Source organism: Danio rerio, chromosome 16 (genome assembly GCF_049306965.1).
Source record: "Danio rerio strain Tuebingen ecotype United States chromosome 16, GRCz12tu, whole genome shotgun sequence".
Taxonomy (NCBI): domain Eukaryota; kingdom Metazoa; phylum Chordata; class Actinopteri; order Cypriniformes; family Danionidae; genus Danio; species Danio rerio.
Window position 1 is genome coordinate 6319674 of NC_133191.1, and position 19671 is coordinate 6339344.

Genomic DNA, 19671 nt, shown 5'->3' on the forward strand with positions numbered 1-19671 from the left:
AACCCCTGATGAAAATAAATTGCCAGAGGTCGCTTCTTACATTTTCCTGTGGGTTTTCATATCGGGTTTTCAAATAATTTAAGAGTAAAATAAGGTCAGTGGTAGACACAACTTGATGATTCTTGGCTGTCTTGTTCTAACATAAACTTGCAGGCTCACAACTCAAACATTTTGATCTAGTTTGTGAAGTGGCCTTCAGTACTATAATACATACAGTGGGAAAATTTAGTGTATTGAACTTGTCACCATGTTTCTAAAGGTGCTGTAAACTTTACATTTTTTTTTGGATGTTGATAACAACCAAAGAAATTCATATTTGCAAAGAAAATAAAACTAATAATCATTTCACAAATGAAGTGATGTGTAACAAAATGAAATGACACAGGGAAACAGTTTTGAACACATGAAGAAAGGGAAGTATAGAAAGACAGGCCCAGACAGCAGCTGAAATCTCTCAGTAATCCTTTTGCAATCGCAATGCTCATTTTGATTCGCTTTTTAGTCAACCGTGAGTTTGCGATGATGTTTTCACTTTGCACTTCACGTTTCTGCGTGTTTCAATTTGTGGCCCTAATTTGACAAGGGGACAGAGTTAAGGGAATTTGGGTGTTTACAGCAGGCCCAGACCTGCCTCCATTTTAAATGACGTCATCACCTGGAGATACAGCATCACCGAGGTGGTCTTACAGCCCAGTAGGTCGGGGAATTGCAATTGACTGGACAGGTTTTCTAAAGGCAATGCTAGAAATAATGTTTTGCAAATATTCAGTTAAAGTAAGAATTATTAGCCCCCCTTTGAATTTTTGTCCTTTTGTGAAATATTTCCCAAATTATGTTTAACAGAGCAAGGACATTTTCACAGTATGTTTGATAATATTTATGATATATTTTTTTTGTTTTATTTTGGCTAGAATAAAAAAAAAAAAAAAAAATTTAAGGTAAAAATTTTAGTCCCTTTAAACTATATTTGTATTTGATAGTCTACAGAACAAACCATCATTATACAATAACTTGCCTTATTACCCTTTCCTGCCTGGTATAGATGTATATTGAAATAGAAGTGTATAGAAATGTGTTGAAAAATATCTAGTCAAATATTATTTACTGTCATCATGGCAAAGATAAAATAAATCAGTTATTAGAAATGAGTTATTAAAACTATTATGTTTAGAAATGTGTTAAAAAATATTCTCTCCATTAAACAGAAATTGGGGAAAAAATAAACAGGGGGCTAATAATTCAGGGGACTAATAATTCCGACTTCAACTGTATATAGCTTTTTTTATTTATTTTTTTTATTTGCAGTTCTTTCTTTGTTTGCAAATTTCATTTTAATTTCTCAAATCTTAATTTTACCTTTGCTGTTCTTTATTTTTGCTAGCAAAAATAATTTTAATTTTTCAAAAATTTATTTTTAAATTGCAAGTTTTGGAAATTTGCATTTAATTATTGATTTTTTGCTCTATTTTTTTGTTTGCAAAACTTTATTTTATTTTGCAAGTATTTATTGCGCCTAATTTGACTCCATAGTCCACCTGTTGGGTTTAGGAGACATATGGATCACCATACAGGGCAAAAGAATAGGACGTGTGTTTGGATATAATTCAGTTGTTTAACCACACTTCATTATTATTGTTCATTCATTTGTTTGTTGGAAATTAAAACTTAATTTAGAAATAATTTTGAAACAAATCTTTGCACTTAACAAGCAAAATTAAATATATAGGCTAATGGATGTCTTCAGTGGAGTGCTTACAACATTGTTTCCTTATCCACAAAAATAAAGGAGTAAAGAGGCCGAATGGAGGAGGCTTATTCTTTATCCTCGCACTGCAGATGGCCTGTTTAACTATTTTCTCGCTAGTGAAGCGTTCAGTTTATCCACTTACAAAGTCCGCCATGTAAATAGCAAATGTGCCAATGGTGCGACGCAACTGACTCTTAAAGGAAATGGGAGATGAGCCTCTAATTGGTTTAATGCACGTCATGCTCAAAACACCCATATCTCATTAAGAGAATAAGCACAACCCTGTTAGACCATGTGCCAGGGTACAATCCGTATTTTTTCATCCTTAAAATAGCAAAAGTGGATTCACACACAGCCTTAATGCTTTTGCGCCGTGCGCTTTAGACTTTGTGCCTAAAACATTAAAATAGAGCCGTTTGTCTTTTGTTTTGAGTTGTATATTGGCCCAAAATATGTATAAGCCAACAGTTTATTTATGTTGCCGACCTTTTGGAGTGTTGGTTATTTTAATAGTACAATGTTGTCTTTAATTTCTCAATAAGACATGGGATGTAATATTGTCTTTGTGGTATTTGAACACAAATATGTGGTATAATGTAAACACTCTCAGTCATTTACTCTGGTTTTTGTTGCACGCATTTGCTTTGTGACTGTCACACGAGGAAGCGAAAAGAGGAATTTCCTCATAAAACGTGAACTGCTGACTTGTTTGTTTTTGCTTTTGCTCGCGGAGGCGGAAAAACATCCATATCCCAAAGTCAGATTTGCATGACTCATTTGACTGGAAGTAATGGCAATAAATTGGGAAGCAAAAGTAAGTAAGTTACATAAATTTAACCGTACAGCTGTAAGCATAAATATTCAGCGCCTCCGTTCGAGACAGCCACTGAAATACTGCTCACAGCTCTGTTAAGACCTGCGTGTGCATTTCGCTTCAATATATTTACATACAAATTTCAGAAGTAATTTTTGCACCGTGTGCGTTTATGATAATGCACAGAAATTGTGAACGTTCCAGGCTGCAGTTCCGGCTTCATCTGTATTAAAGGTGACAGCCTTGCCTGTGTTTTCTGTGCTCAGCAGTGGATTTGTATTGTCGATGGCGTTGCTGTTGTATTCATCTTGCATAATTTGTCAAGCGGCGAATTACATGCGTGGGTCCTTCACCTCACATAACTGCAGTACTAATCTCAGATAAACAGCGCGATAGCCTCAGGTCTTTCTCAACTCCTCCTGATTATTACTGCTGGGACTGGAAGATAGCTGAACAACACACACACTAGCTTTTTCCAGCCTTCCCAGTACATTGGAACTGGAAACTCTGTGCTGCAAGTGGCCACTTTAGCCTTTACTGGGGAATTTGTAGTCCCCGGGGTGCAGCAGTGCAGTCAATTGATATTATTGTCTATATTTAGTGTGGAGAGAGTCACTCGGTCTTCTCTGTGTGTATGTGTGTCTGTTAGAGTGTATTGATCACTTGGTACAAGTGTGTTTTTGTGTTGTCGTCAGGCTCAATCCCAACTTCATCCCTGTACAATAGCATAATATATATTTTTCAAAAAAAATAATAATACAATTGTACATTTTATTATTATTGTTATTATTATTTTATTTTATTTTATTTTTTATTGATGTATTGGACATTTTTATTTTTTGTTTATTTTGTATTATTATTCTTTATTATTTTTATTTAATTTTATTGATAGATTGGACATTTTTGAGTTATTTAATTTATTTTTTATTATCATTGTTTATTATTTGTTTCTTTTATTTTTGTAATAGTTTGGACATTTTCTTCTTTTATTTTTTATTATTCATTCATTTCTTGTCGGCTTAGTCCCTTTATTAATCCAGGGTCGCCACAGCGGAATGAACTGGCAACTGGATGCCCTTTCAGCAACAACCCATCTCTGGGAAACATTCTTATACACTCATTCACACACACACTCATACACTGAGGACAATTTAGCCTACCCAATTCACCTGTACCGCATGTCTTTGGACTGTGGGGGAAACCGGAGCACCCGGAGGAAACCCACGCGAAGGCAGGGAGAACATGCAAACTCCACACAGAAACGCCTACTGAGCCGAGGCTCGAACCAGCGACCCGGTGACCTTCTTGCTGTGAGGTGACAGCACTACCTACTGCGCCCCTGCTTCGCCCTATTTTTATTTTACTTTATTTTATTATTATTTATTATTTTTATCTTATTTTCTTCTTCTTATTATTATTTTATTGATAGATTGGACTTTTTTTTTTGTTCATTTTGTATTATTATTCTTTATTATTTTTAATTGTATTTTATTGATGGATTGGACATTTTTATTTTATAAATTTTTTATTATTATTCTTTATTATCTTTATTTTTTATTTATTTATTTTTTTTAATTTAGATATTTTATTGGACACCTGTTAAAGGAAGATTTAACATTTCAAACGAATACATGTTAAAACATATATTTATAATAACAATATTTTGCATTACAACGTATAAAAATGATCATTTAAAAACAAGTATAATGTTATTTGAGGACCACTTGTAATGTTAGCATTATTTCACACCAAAAAAAAAAAAAAACATTAAAAAAGCAATTCCTACTTTTAACTACCTGCTTAACAATTAGTTATCAGCCGTTTATTAGTACTCATAAAGTTCAGTGGGAGAAATAAGTACTGAGCATGTCATGTTTCTTCTGAGAATAATATTTCTAAAGGAGCTGTTGACATGGAATTAAACCAGATTTTTGGCAAAACCCAAACAATGCAAATCTAAAAACGTTCTGTGTAATAACAATGAACTTCCGGAATTGTGTTTATTACTTTATATTAAAGACTTTTTTATAGACAGCAGCTTAAAGACGCCTCTCATATGGAGAATGAAGTCACGTGCATTGCTCAGGTGTGAGACTTCAACAGAGTGTAAAAATCTTGATGGTTCTGTGGGTCTCGTCTACCAGATCTGAGCTTTAATTTGTTTTCTCTATTGGTTTCAAGTCAGGTGATTGGCTGGGCCATTCTACAGCTTAATTTTCTTTCTCTGAAAGCATTAGAGAGTCTCCTTGGCTGTGTATTGGATCATTGTCTTGCTGAAATGTCCACCCTGGTTTCATCTTCATCATCCTGCTAATGTAGATGTTGGACTGAAGCCGCTAATATTCAATTACCGTGATGAAGGGCAGAGGGTTGCTGAATAACTACTGAGAAATTTCCGCTGCTGTCTGGGCTCTTACTGCCTTTCTACACCTTCCTTTCTTCATGTGTTCAGTACTTTTTCAATACCTGTGTCATTTCATTTTATTACAGATAATAACTTAGCTCTGTTAAACATAATTTGGGAAATATTTTAAAAGGAAAAAAACAGTACAAGGGCTAATAATTATGACCTCAACTGTAAACAGTATTTAATGCATCATCATATATGATGAAAGAGATTTAGGTTGTGAATCTCAGACTGCGAAGGAATGTTCTGAATTGACAAAATACTCAAGTATTTTCAGAAGCACATTGAATGTTTTAATTAATGTAGAAACTCAAGGTCTGCCATTCAAGATTCTGCCCTGAATGAATGAATGAATTAAACAAACTTCAGGCAGTTGCATATTACTTAGTATAGTAGAGTGAAACTGAATAAAAGATCTCTTTTTGATTAGTTTTTTGCATCCTTGAAGTTAATTAACGGATGATGGTTTAGCTTTGGTTTAGACTGAATCGTTTGAAAGATCATTTGAAGTTGAGTCACGCAGGAGAGAATTTGCTGAATTTATTAAAAACACTCAAACACTTATACATGTGGTGTGTTAATAGCATAATAGTGTAAATCTCTATGATAAACACTGTTAAATGTACGTGTGTGTGTGTGTGTGTGTGTGTGTGTGTGTGTGTGTGTGTGTGTGTGTGTGTGTGTGTGTGTGTGTGTGTGTGTGTGTGTGTGTGTGTGTGTGTGTGTGTGTGTGTGTGTGTGTGTGTGTGTGTGTGTGTGTGTGTGTGTGTACTTCATTGCCTTCAAGGACAGAATGCTTGGCACTGTCAAATCTTTCAGTTAGGATCTTTTGAAAAACCGGCAGCACGTTTGAAATATTTCACAAAACTCTCCAATGTAAAAAGCAAACACCATCTCAGATGCAAAAAACGCCACAATAATGCATTTAATATTCTCTTTATGAAGATTTTCTTTACCTTGACTGACAGAATGCCATCTGAGTTTGATGGGCTTCTCAACATGTTTATTCTGATTTCAAATCTTGATGGTTTAAAGGCTTGAAATGAATAACTCATACTTTTAGTTATTTTTTTAATGGTAGAGTGACCTGTTATTAGGGTGACCAGATCTTATATTTAGCCTTTTTCAGTGTGAATATGGTCCATAAAGACCAAGCGTGACATAATACATAATGACATGACTGGACTGCACAGAGTCCTGAAATCAACCCAATTGAACACCTTTTGGGATGAATGAAATCAGAGGTTGTGAACCAGGCCTTCTCGTCCAACAACAGTGACTGATCTCACAAATTAGAAGAATGATTAGAAGTGAGACTTTGGGTGCTTTCATACCTGTGAATCAATTTGATCCGAAACAGGGATTAAAATTGTTACATTGTTGCTCTTTGTTCTTGGTGCGGTTCGCTTTCACTCGGCAAAGTTTCTAAATGAACCAAAAGAGCTAAAACAACTCACATGTGAGAAACTCTCCTCACATTGATCAGAGTTTCACCGGTTATTTTGCAGAGTCCCGCTCAGCTGTCAGGGGGGTGGTGGTATGGTGGTTTGACAGGGTGCACGCGACGTGTCTGAAGAGCAAGGAAGGATGTGGTGGGGGGGTGTGACAAGGATGCGCTATGTATTTGGAGATCGGGAGGGAAATTACCAAGAGATTATCACTCATTTGCGGGAGACTCCCAGAACTTTCTGGAGACTTGGGATGTCTGGAATGACCTCCCGCCCTACTCATAATTCTCTCTTCATATAGCCTAATGCCTATTACATATCCATAAAACACTGTGATATAGCCAGGGTCGGATCGTATCGCTTTCTCTCTACAATCGTTTTGCTCCAGAGTTCGTTTCCATCGAGCCGAGACCACCTCATTCAGGCGATCTTTGCTTTATTGTTTTGGCGTGGATCCGAGCGCGATTTCTGGATTCACACATGCCAAACGAACCGCGCTAACTGAGCAAACGAGACAGGTTCCCAAACAAAAGTCAATGTGTGAAATGTGTAAAAGCACTCTTAGAAGAATGTTCAAAAACACCCTAACAAACCCTTAAAGAGCATATGAAAATCATCTTTTGTAAGTTGTTTGGACAGAACTGTGTGTAGGTATCGTGTGTCCCCAGTCATATTGGGGTGATATAAAGACAATAAGTCTTTTTTTTTCCCTCTGACGTTAAAATATGATCCAAATCCCTTCTGTTTGTGGCCCACCACAATGTGACGTAGGAGTGCGTCCACCGAATTGATTGACAGGCGCGAATTAACATGTCTCCGTAGTGGCACGTATAATTATATAAACAAGACAGGACGTGCGCAAAGAAACTGAGATTAAAAGATCTGTTCAACTCTCTGTGATCATCAATCATCAACAAATGTGATCAAGAATGAGTTTTACGATTTTAAAACGTAAAAGCCGCGCATGTTTGTAATGAATTACAGCGATTTTACTGTCTTTATCACCACAGCCACATGCCAGTACAATTGTAAAAGAAGAGGCTTCAATATCGGTTTTTGGACGTTAGATTGAGTTTATTTCGTACACATAACAGATATAAATACAGCGGTGGATATTCATTTGTATCCTGTCACATTCGTGTGCAAGAACAGTGCTAAGTTAAACGCGTGCGCTGTGTGTGTGTGTGTGTGTCTTTGTAACGACATTGTGTGACTCATCGAAAGACTTGAGTTAATTCGACAACAAATACATCAAATAATCATTGCTAAGGTACTTACTGTAGTATTTCTCTCAAATGTTACGTGAGATCTGCTTCCTTTATGTCTGTCACTGTGATGTTTATCTGACGCAGCCGGAGATTGAGGCACACTCTGACAGGCACATGGGAACGGTGGGCGGGGAGAACTAGCATTAAGCGCAGGCAACATAAAAAGCTGCAGTATGCTCAGAGCTGAAAACTCCAATGATCTGAAAGGTATGATAAATAATCTGACGAGTGTTTTGAGCTGAAACTCTACAGACACATTCTGAAGACACAAAAGACTTCTCTTAATTCTTGAAAAGGGGGTAAAATAGGTGCTCTTTAAGGCATGTGGAAAGTCTTAGCATAAAAGTTGAAGCTGATGTATCTGTAAAAGGTGGCCAAGTCCATATTAAACCCTACAGAGGTCCCAAAATATTTGAGGTTACACTTTATTTTGATGGTTCGTTAATTGAATTTGTTACATTGCTACTAATTCTCATTAGATTATAAGTAGACTGTTTGGTTGGGGTTAGGGTTAGTGTAAGTTGACAGGTACTTGCAAAGTTTCTTATAGTCAGTTAAATAGCAGACAGTCTACTAATACTCAAATGGACCATCAAAATAAAGTGTTACCACGTTTAATAAAATAGTAAGTAATGGGTATTTATTATATAGCACATTTATTGTGTATGACAGCCAAAGCACTTCACATTCATGAGGAATAAATTAAAAAACGAATTTCTAGAACATTTTAGTTCAGCATTTTATGGCTCCTTAAAGAGCTCTTCAGCATTAGCTGTTAATCCTAATACTTCATCCTCACATGTATGACTATATTTAACACCAGAACTAGAGAGTTTGACTATTTTAAATTGCATAGTTTAATAAATTTGTTTTAATAAAGCCCATATAACAACAATACCCTGACTTTTCCTGAATATGTACATATTTGATTCTAACATTGTTATTATAATTACAAAAAAAGTCTTTAGTATTTCTACCTTGAATTACCACAGTGGTCAAATTGACCTCAAATCGTAGCCTAGCAACTTCCTGCCTGCAAAAACATAACTTTCTGAAGGCAAAAACTTTAGATATATCTTTTAAAACCACATATTCAGTGTGTTAAAAAACTTTGCTCCCCTGTAAGGTTCACACCTTCAAGGCCTGTCTATTAAGTCATAACGTGAACATTTATAGGCTGTATTACCAAAAAGATCCTGTTTTTTAGGGGAATGACTTCATAAGCTAGACATTTATTCATTTTTCTACGTTTTTATTTATTAGGGGTCACCACAGCGCAATGAACCACCAACTTGTCCAGCAAATGTTTTACACAGCGGATGCCCTTCCAGCTGCGACCGAGTACTGGGAAACACCCATATACTCTCACATGCACACACATATGCTATGCCCAATTTAGTTTATTCAATTCACCTATAGCACATGTGTGTGGACTGAGGGGGAAAGATTAGAAATTCTAATATAGTAAAACAAATCAGTTTGCAGCAGAATTAGCTGTTTATAATGTCTGAAAATCAATGGAAGTTAATGAGACCGAAAGTGTCTAGCCAAGCATATGCCAATTCTCCGCTCGTACGTGAAGAATAAATGTGTGGTGTGTACAGTATAGGAATCCTTGCTAATTTTAAAGCTGAAGTATACTTTTGGTATTAATCTGCTGTTATCTTCTTTTGATGGTTGAACTGTGCATGTCTGTGTCTCTTCTCAGGTGTAATTGAGGTGGTGTGTAACTTGTTTGTGGAAGTCTCTGGTGTGTATCTGGAGAGAGAAATGCAGTCAGGACTGAAGAGCTGCTCTTCTTTGCTCGTGAGTCTGCTGGACATCATCCACATCCTGCTGAAAAACCTGTCATCTGTAGTCCGAATGGCCTTGCAGGTAAATTTCTTTTGATTGTTTTGATTTATTAGTATTACAAGATATGGGTCAGTGGCTAAATGGGTTTTAAGTTAGGGATAGGATACATCCAGGAGGTTTTTATTGCAGAATAAAGCCAGACAGGCTTATCAGCATATTGCATGAAGAGGAGTACTGTTATATTCTGCAAAAACAACCCTCCTGGATGTACTTTATCCCACTTATTACGTGGATACTTGCCACAAAATATGAATATTAGTCACAAAACATTGTTCTGAGCCATAGTGATATATTAATTCTTCAAATAAATGCAAAGCTGACAAGAAAACACTGGAGAATACACTAACCTGCCCAGTATTCTGTCACAATAATTCAAAGCTAAACCAGCTAAATAAAGCATATACTAGCCTTTGTATTATTCATTTACTAGCAGATACTTGTGCATGTAGATGTAAATACATATATTTAAACATGTTCACTGACAGTCAAAGTAATTTGAAGTATCCAGATAAGCCTGTGTTATACAAAGGTTGTTATCCGGGAATAACATACCTTGGAATGTTGCGACTGACCAATCAACATCAAATATTCCAGACAACCACTGAAGCTCATTAAAAAAACCTTGTGACTAAGCTTTGTAACTCTTCTATTTTCAACAAAGAGCCACATGAAATTTAGATTTTTATTTGTTTGCAGTGGATGAGTGTAATGGCGTTCAACTTCATAATTTAATGAATACTTTTACAGCAAGTAGTCCAAAATGATTTGTGGTACATTCACAGGTAAACATTGTTTTTCTTATTGAGTCCTTGTAAGGTGGAGGTTAACTAAAGTGTCTGGTGCATACGGAGAGAGCGAGAGCACTTGTTTCAGGTGGTTTGTCAAGCCCACTCACCAATGTGAAGCCCACTTCGGAAATTTGCAATGTTTTTATAGAGATATGGAGTGATTTTAAGAAAGTGCATACGGAGAGTGTTTCTACAGGTGGTTTGTCAAGCCCACTCACCTGTATGAGGCACACTTTAGAAATGTGCAATGTTTTTATAGAGATATGGAATGCTGTTTAGAAAGTGTCTGGTGCATATGGAGCGAAAGTGTTTCTGCAGGTGGTTTGTCAAGCCCACTCACCTGTGTGAAGCACATTCAGAAATACACAAAGTTTTTATAGAGATATGGAGTGACTTTTAGAAAGTGTCTGGTCCATATGGAGAGAGACTGTTTCTACTGGTGGTTTGTCAAGCCCACTCACCTGTGTGAGGCACACTTCGGATATACAAAGTTTTTTTATAGAGAAATGAAGTGATTTTTAGAAAGTGTCTTGTGTATGTGGAGAGGAAAAGATACACACGTCTTCTCCACATGCACCTGGTCTTTTCCTACCAGTGGTTTGTCACTCAAGTCTTATTTTGAATGGATGGATGGATGGATCACAATTATATTGCGCACTTTCTAATTTGTAACACTTATCCAAAAGAGGTTTAACATTTCACAATACAAATTTAATAATTTAAAAACAAGTATGATGTTTTCTGAGGAGCTCTTGTAATATTAGTGTTGGTTCACCCCAAAATAGAAACAAACCTAACATTTCAGTTTAAGTACAAATTCCTATTATTAACTTCTGGCTTAACTACTAGTTTTTGGCTGCTTACTAGTACTTATAAAGTAGGATTTTATTCTACATCCCAAATCCTATCCAATACTCAAACCCAACTACTATCTCATTAACTATCAGTTACCTTTATTGAACTAATAGTCTTAGTTATTGGTTTGTTAATAGCGTGAATTGTATCTTGAAATAAAATGTCTTTAAAATCTTTGTTATTATCTGTTTACTAAACTGTACTAAAATAGTATGAAGGCTTTATTTTTAATGCATTATAAGGTTTGTCACTCAAGTCTTATATTTTGAGAAAGTGAAAAGTATTCATGCTAAAGACCAGAATAAATAACTCTCAGTGCAGTATAAATAATTAATTCTTATTTGTTTTAAAAACACAAAAAAGTCGATTTGTATGAAGCTTTTGGCAGGTATTTTTATTATCATAAGCATGATTAATTCTTATCAGTTTCACAAAAGAAAACAAGATTTTTTATGTCATATAGGTTTACGTCCTAAGTAACTGTGTTGAATTAAGGATCTTTAGTAAAACACAGTTATAGTGAGTAAGAAGTGAGGGCTGTTAAAACTTTAAGCTTTTTCTTTTGTAAAATAATAAAATAAAACAATTGAGATTTGCATCGTTGCATTTTAAAAGTTTAAAGTTTGTTTTCCAGGTGAATTTCAAAATAATTTTAGTAGGAGTCAGTATATTTGATTAAAAACTTGCTATTTAAAACATTTTGGAGTCCTATATATATATATATATATATATATATATATAAAAATAAAAATACTAATTTGATTATTTACCCACATCAGAGAACTGTGACTATGCAAATATGTTGTTAGCTTCCAGAAATATGAACTTACTATCCCAGTAACTATTTTGAGTCTGAGGGTTTCAGCTGACAAGAAAGTTTGAAAAGGTTAGTTTGTCTTCCGATATCTTGCACTATTTCCCAACTCAAGGAAAGCTGTGGCCACCGAGTGCATGAAGTGTCCATCATTCCAGTGTTTTCTGTTGAATAAGCACAAAAAAAAAACCTAGATCCTGAAGCTGCTGGAATTTTGAGTGTGAGCACACTACTCGTATACTACAAAATAGCTTGGAATAATGCATAAGCATGTGAATTGGGATGTTCTCATAACGGTCCAAGTTTTTTGTGCTTTTTTAACTGACCGGGTACTTTCTTTCCTCTTACAAAGCTTTACAATTTATAACTGATTCCAGAATAACATCGCCTGTTTTTTTCTTTATTGTTAAGTTTTTTTTTAATGATTGAACAGATCTATGTCTATCGCAGACTCTTATTGATGTTATTTCTTTGTAATATGCTGTTGTTTGTACAGGACATTTGATTAATGATAGCTTTTTCTCCCTACATGTCAATGAAGTTCTCCTGTAATCCTGTTTTTGCATTCAGATCCATACAGGTGAGCACATTTCTCGGAGTCTGGAAGTGGCGCGTGTTTTTTTCTGTATGAGAATCTGCCAGAGGAGTCACAGGGCAGGTTGTTGTGACAGGAAAACGTCTTATAGGGTTTATGGAGCTTATGGTAGCTGTAGATTTTCATGGCATTTGTTTTATGGGGAAATTTAGAGTTAGCCTTGGCATCATGTGCTAATTTTATTTTATTTTTAATTAAAACTGTTTTTCTGTACTTGGGAAAATAATCTTCCTCTCTCGTTTTCTATATTGGCCTTTATCCTTCTCAATCCGTAAATCTGCTCCAGATTTGTTTCAGGTTATGATTATGAATGTATGTGAATCAGCATGGACCTTTGAATGGACCTTTTATTGATCATCTGATATATATGTATATATATATATATATATATATATATATATATTATATAGTTTTTTGTATTTTTAAGTATTTTATAGTCATATAAATAGACTCACCGGCCACTTTATTAGGTACACCTGTCCAACTGCTCGTTAGAACAATTTTCTAATCAGCCAATCACATGGCAGCAACTCAATGCATTTAGGCATGTAGACATGGTCAAGACCATCTGCTGCAGTTCAAATGGAGCATCAGAATTGGAAAGAAAGGTGATTTAAGTGACTTTGAACGTGGAATGGTTGTTAGTGCCAGGCAGGTTGATCTTACTATTTCCGAAACTGCATATGTTTTATGCAGCGGATGCACTTCCAGCCACAACCGAGCACTGGGAAATACCCATGCACTCTCCTATTCACATTCACAGTCATACACTACAGCCAATTTAGTCAATCCAATTCACCTATTCCACATGTCTTTGGACTGTGAGGGAAACCGGAGCACCCGGAGGAAACCCACACCCACATGGGGAGAACATGCAAACTGCACACTGAAATGACAACTAGCCCCGGGACTCGAATCATTGACCTTCTTGCTGTGACGCGCCTCAAAAAAATAGAACTTTTAAAAACTGACATCCTCCATGTTTTTCTCATTTCTCATATCACTTAATCCTCCATTCTTTTTCTTCATCCAGTAGACATGTATCCTTATTTGATGTCCCCTCTCTCACCCTCATTGTCCCGTCCTCTTGTTTGTAAACATTTCTCCCTCTGCCGGCCTCATTTCTTGAGCTGTTTTCTCTCTCACTCTTTCTCCTTGGTTCTCTGCACCCCTCCCTCAACCCCCCGTCCTGAGGGAGCGCTTGCCTGCTACTGTCGCCGTAGGCATGCTTTTAGGGGGTTCATGTCTGGATCCTCTCCTCACTGATGATTAGATTGTTATGCAATGACAACTGCTATGCAGATACCAGCAGGATCCATCCAGCCGCTCACTCCGAGCCCATCCACCACACCTTTTACCCATAATTACTCACCACGGACGAGTTCCCCGGTGCGCACATGCAAGCGTTCAATTTCAGGTGCTTTGACATCTAATAGTTAGGCATGGGATGATAACCAGTTTCAAGGTTCACCGCGGTTTGAAAAAGTCAAGGTTTTAAAACTGCTCAAATTTTAGCGTTCCTATGGGTTTTTTAATGTGTTGTAAAGAAATCTGTGTTAACTAATGAAGACTGCTAGAGTTAATGATTTATTTGAATTATTTAGCCTGACGTGTTCACTGCTCTAAAATAATTTACATGCTTCCTAAAGTAAAATACTCTCACCGGCCACTTTATTAGGTATACCTGTCTAACTGTCTACTGAGATTTTCACGCACAATTAATCTCTAGGGTTTACAGAGAATGATCTGAAAAAGAGAAAATATCCTGTGAGCGGCAGTTCTGTGGGCGCAAATGCCTTGTTGATGCCAGACGTCAGAGGAGAATGGCCAGACTGAGAATGGTTCCAGCTGATAGAAAGACAACAGTAACTCAAGTAACCACTCGTTACAACCGAGGTCTGCAGAAGAGCATCTCTAAAGGCACAACACGTTCAACCTTGAGACCACACCGGGTGCCACTCCTGTCAGCTAAGAACAGGAAACTGAGGCTACAATTCACACAGGTTCAACAAAATTGGACAATAGAAGATTGAATAAACGTTGCTTGGTCTGATGAGTCTCGATTTCTGCTGCAACATTCAGATGGTCGGGGTCAAAATTTTGTGTAAACAACATGAAAGCATGGATCCATCCTCCCTTGTATTAACGGTTCAGGTTGTTGGTGGTGTATAATGATGTGGGGGATATATTCTTTGCACATTTTGGGTTCATTAGTACCAATTGAGCAGCCTACACAGCCTACCTGAGTATTGTTGCTGACCATGTCCATCCCTTCACAGTGTACCCATCTTCTGATGGCTACTTCCAGCGTGATAAGCCATGTCATAAAGCGTGAATCATCTCCGACGGGTTTCTTGTACAATGAGACAATGACAATGAGTTCACTGTACTAAAATGGCCTCCACAGTCACCATAACTCAACCCAATAGAGAACCTTTGGGATGTGGTGAAACGGGAGATTTGCATCATGGATGAGCAGCCGACAAATCTGCAGCAACTGTGTGATGCTATCATGTCAATATGGACCAAAATCTCTGAGAAATATTTACAGTACTTTGTTGAATCTATGCCACGAATGATCTGAAGGCAAAAGGGGGTCCAACACGATACTAATAAGGTGTATGTGGTATGGTAAAAAAATTGATCATTCCCGTAACCACTACTGCTAAAATCTCAACCAGAGGAAGCCAAGACCATTTTCACTCTGTAAGTTTCCATCTCTTTTGCTGCTAACTTTTAATTTTACTTAAATTATGAATGGGCCACGATGGTCTACTAGTCATCCAGCAATCGACTAGTATGCTGTTAATTAATATAGCATTTTATGAAGTTCTACTAATGTGTGTGTCTTTTATTAGATAGATTAGATAGATAGATGATAGATAGATAGATGATAGATAGATAGATAGATAGATAGATAGATAGATAGATAGATAGATAGATAGATAGATAGATAGATAGATAGATGGATGGATGGATGGATGGATGGATGGATGGATGGATGGATGGATGGATGGATGGATGGATGGATGGATGGATGGATGGATGGATGGATGGATGGATAGATAGATAGATGATAGATAGATAGATAGATAGATAGATAGATAGATAGATAGATAGATAGATAGATAGATGATAGATAGATAGATAGATAGATAGATAGATAGATAGATAGATAGATAGATAGATAGATAGATAGATAGATAGATAGATAGATAGATAGATAGATATATGGATGGATGGATGGATGGATGGATGGATGGATGGATAGATAGATAGATAGATAGATAGATAGATAGATAGATAGATAGATAGATAGATAGATAGATAGATAGATGATAGATAGATAGATAGATAGATAGATAGATAGATAGATAGATAGATAGATAGATAGATAGATAGATAGATAGATAGATAGATAGATATATGGATGGATGGATGGATGGATGGATGGATGGATGGATGGATAGATAGATAGATAGATAGATAGATAGATAGATAGATAGATAGATAGATAGATGATAGATAGATAGATAGATAGATAGATAGATAGATAGATAGATAGATAGATAGATAGATAGATAGATGATAGATAGATAGATAGATAGATAGATAGATAGATAGATAGATAGATAGATAGATAGATAGATAGATAGATAGATAGATCCCAAATCAATTTTTGTTCTGTGGTAAACTGCGTTTTTAATCTCAATATGTGCCACACAGGAAGTCGATCCCCTGTCAGTTTCTCTTCAACCCTCATTATCCACCTTTGTCTTTCGCTCAGCATCCTTCCATACATATTTATGCACGGACATCGGGAAGAAGGAGCGTGTAATGTGTAATGGAATTCAGTTCTCAGAACGACAGAAGGAGAGAAAAGTCTATTTAAAAAAAAAAAAGTGTCCGCGCAACCCAAATTCATTTGGGTGATAATGATGAGGGAACACTTTTTTTTTCTCGCATTGCACTGACTGTCCTTCCCTCTCGCGTTGGCACTTTCTCTCACGGTGTCAGCCCGAGCTCCATCATTAATATTTGAAACGAGCGAAGGGGGTTTAATTGCGGGAAAAAGCTGCAGTCCTATTAAGCGGAGGCTTGCTGTAATCTCATTGCTCCGGCCTGTCAATCTGCATGAGCATCCCAGACACTCATAGTCACTGGAAAATTAGCCCGAATAAGACAGCCAGAGATGAACTTTTGAACCAGCCTCGCTGCACGGACGCTCTGGCTGATGGCTGATGGGTAACAAAGTTTGCATTTCTTATGCTATTCCGCTTGTTGTCTATTTTTACCCATCTCTCTCTCTCTGGCAGCTGGTAGTAAAGAGTAAGATGTTGTGGCTGATGGTAGACAGTGAGCAGAGCAGTACACACTCTTCCATACGGCCAGTGCGCAGAGTCCCCCGAACACCTCTGAGGAGTTAAAAATAGCAGCAGCTTCAAGCCACTGTACTTCCTGTGATGATTACATGAGCAGGAATCTCTCCGACTCTTAATCCTCTGCTGCTCTGGCTCTCCAGTTCTCGTCTCTAAGCATCCCCCCAATGACTGACTGTCCTCGTTTTCTTCCGTTCGCTTCCCCCTCCTGCTTTCTCCCTCTTGTTTTTCTTGTCTCTCCTCAATCTAATAATGCTCTCTCCTTTTTTTTTTTGGTAGAGATCAGACAGTAATGAAGACGCTGAGGCTGCAGAAGAACTCCTGCTCATCAACAAGCCGCTGACAGATCTGAACAACCTCCTCATTCAACTGGTCAGTGTGTGTGTGTTTGTTCAAACTACTTATTTAAAATGAGCTGAAACAACACAATTATTGAAATTTTTAGGCGGGCTACATGGTTTATGTTCAATCAACTTAAATTTGTAAAAACGATTAAGTTAACTTTGGGTGCTTTCTCACTTGGTTCATTTGCCTGGACCGTACCCAAGTTCGATTATCTCCCCTTGCCACCTCCTTGTGGTTTTGGACATACAGAAAGCGACTCGCGTCCATCTGCCGCAAACATATTATAAACATTCAGAACATCACACAGTGTCTGCAGAAGCTGTTTTTGGAGGAGACAAGCAGAAATCACTGTGTTTGCCCTGGCTCAGTCCCGCGTGTGTCACCAAGGTAAGAACCGTGACCCACACAAACACGAACGAATGTTATAAAAACGATAGTTTGCTGTACAGTTGGCGGTTCACTTCCGTGATTTGGTACGATTGCATTCACATCAGAAGTGAACCGTACCAGAGCTCGCATGGACCGTACCCCACACCACCTCTTTCAGGCGGACTCACGGGTACGCACTCGAGTTCAGAAGACACGTTCACACTAGCTAAACGTACTGTACTATGACGTTAAACGAACCCGGGTGCGGACCAAAAGTGCTAGTGTGAAAGCACCCTTAATCCCAGACCCAACACAAATCCAGTGTGAGGAATTGTGTGTGTATTATACCTTATATTAGGCTGTGGGTCAATTTAATTTGAGTATTCAGAAATACAGGGTTAACCTAAGGGTTTTTATATAGTGTATGTTTGCTCTAATTGCAAATAGCCCACCTTGCTGGCAGAGACCATTTACACCTATGCTTGGTTCCAAAAAAGCATTCAAGAACAACACCAGTATAGACAGAAAGGCATGTATGGTTGCCAGCTTTGTCACTATGGCTACCTTCACACTGCAAGACTTAATGCTCAAATAAGTGTGTGTGTGCTTTTTTAAGTAAAGCTTTCTGCATTGTTATATTGAATGTGGCTAATATCAGAATTCCAGTGTGAACTGACCATGATCCTAAACCGAACCCGCATGCGCAAAAAAAAATTACACAGCTTAAACTTTCGAGTTACTGTGAATACACGATGTGTAAAATTATACATTTATTTATTTAGCAGATGCTTTAATCCATTTATTTTAAATACAAATATACACTATTGAGAAAATAAGTATTTAATACGTCACCTTTTTTTTCAGAAAACATATTTCTAAAGATGCTGTTGACTTGTAATTTTCACCAGATTTTGGTAACAACCAAAGAAATCCATATATGCAAAGAAAACACATCTAATTAGTTTAGAAATAAAGTTATGTGTAATAAAACATAATGACTCAGTTGTATAAAACACATGAAGTAAGGAAGGTGTAGAAAGGCTGCGAAGGCCCAGACAGCAGCTGAAAACTTTCAGTAGTATCCACTGCCCTTTGCCACTGTAAATTAATATTAGGTGCTTTAGTCTACATTAGCAGGATGATGATGATGAAACCAGGGTGGACATTTCAGTAAGACAATGATCTAAAACACAGCCAAGGAAACTCTCAAATGCTTTCAGAGAAAGAAAATCAAGCAGTGGAATGACCCAGCCAATCACCTCACCTGAATCCAATAGAGAATGCAAAATAAAGCTCAGATTTGATAGACGAGACCCACAGAACCATCAAGATCTGTACATTCTGTTGAAGTCTGTGAAAAACTCACACCTGAGCAATGCATGTGACTTCATTCTCCATATGAGAGGCGTCTTTCAGCTGCCATAAACAAAAAAAGCCCTTTATATAAAGTATAAAACACATTTCAGTAGGACTTTCTCCTTGTGTCTTTCCATTGTTATTACACATTCACTCATAATCCTCATTTATCAGATTTTTTTTTTTTATAGATATATATTTGTATTGTTTTGGTTTGTAAACAAAATCTGGTTTAACTCCTGTAAATATATTATTCCCATGAAATTTTCAATACTTATTTCAATACTTATACTTATATATATGCAGCTCATCCGGGGATTATTGGATCTGACACCGTCATAATGATGATGGACAGATGATGAACCATTAAGAACCTAAGGGTTGAGTAAGCGGATAGGAGGGTGATAAAAATAAAAACACAGAGAAAGAAAACTAACAAACATAAAAATAATCATTATAGCTGCATCCCAAATGAAAGAGCTCATGTGTTGCATGTATTGTAAATTGGTCACAACACAAGCAATTGAAGAAACGCGCAGCAAATTGGTCACACTTGAAAATATCCATGTGACACAACGGAAATGTTTCTAGGGGACCTAAAAACATGACGGACCCTGCTGAGATCTGAATGT

General features: G+C 36.9%; 1 protein-coding gene across 5 annotated transcripts in view; it reads left to right on the forward strand.

Annotated features, from left to right (window-relative positions):
* The window catches only part of ulk4 (unc-51 like kinase 4), a 278515-nt gene that overhangs the window by 189596 nt on the left and 69248 nt on the right, over nt 1–19671 (forward strand). For all 5 annotated transcript variants that reach the window (XM_068214079.2, XM_073925751.1, XM_068214078.2 and 2 more), the window contains 2 exons: nt 9393–9559; nt 17249–17341. In XM_068214079.2, the coding sequence (XP_068070180.2) occupies nt 9393–9559; nt 17249–17341 (260 nt within the window). The remainder of the gene's footprint in view (nt 1–9392; nt 9560–17248; nt 17342–19671) is intronic.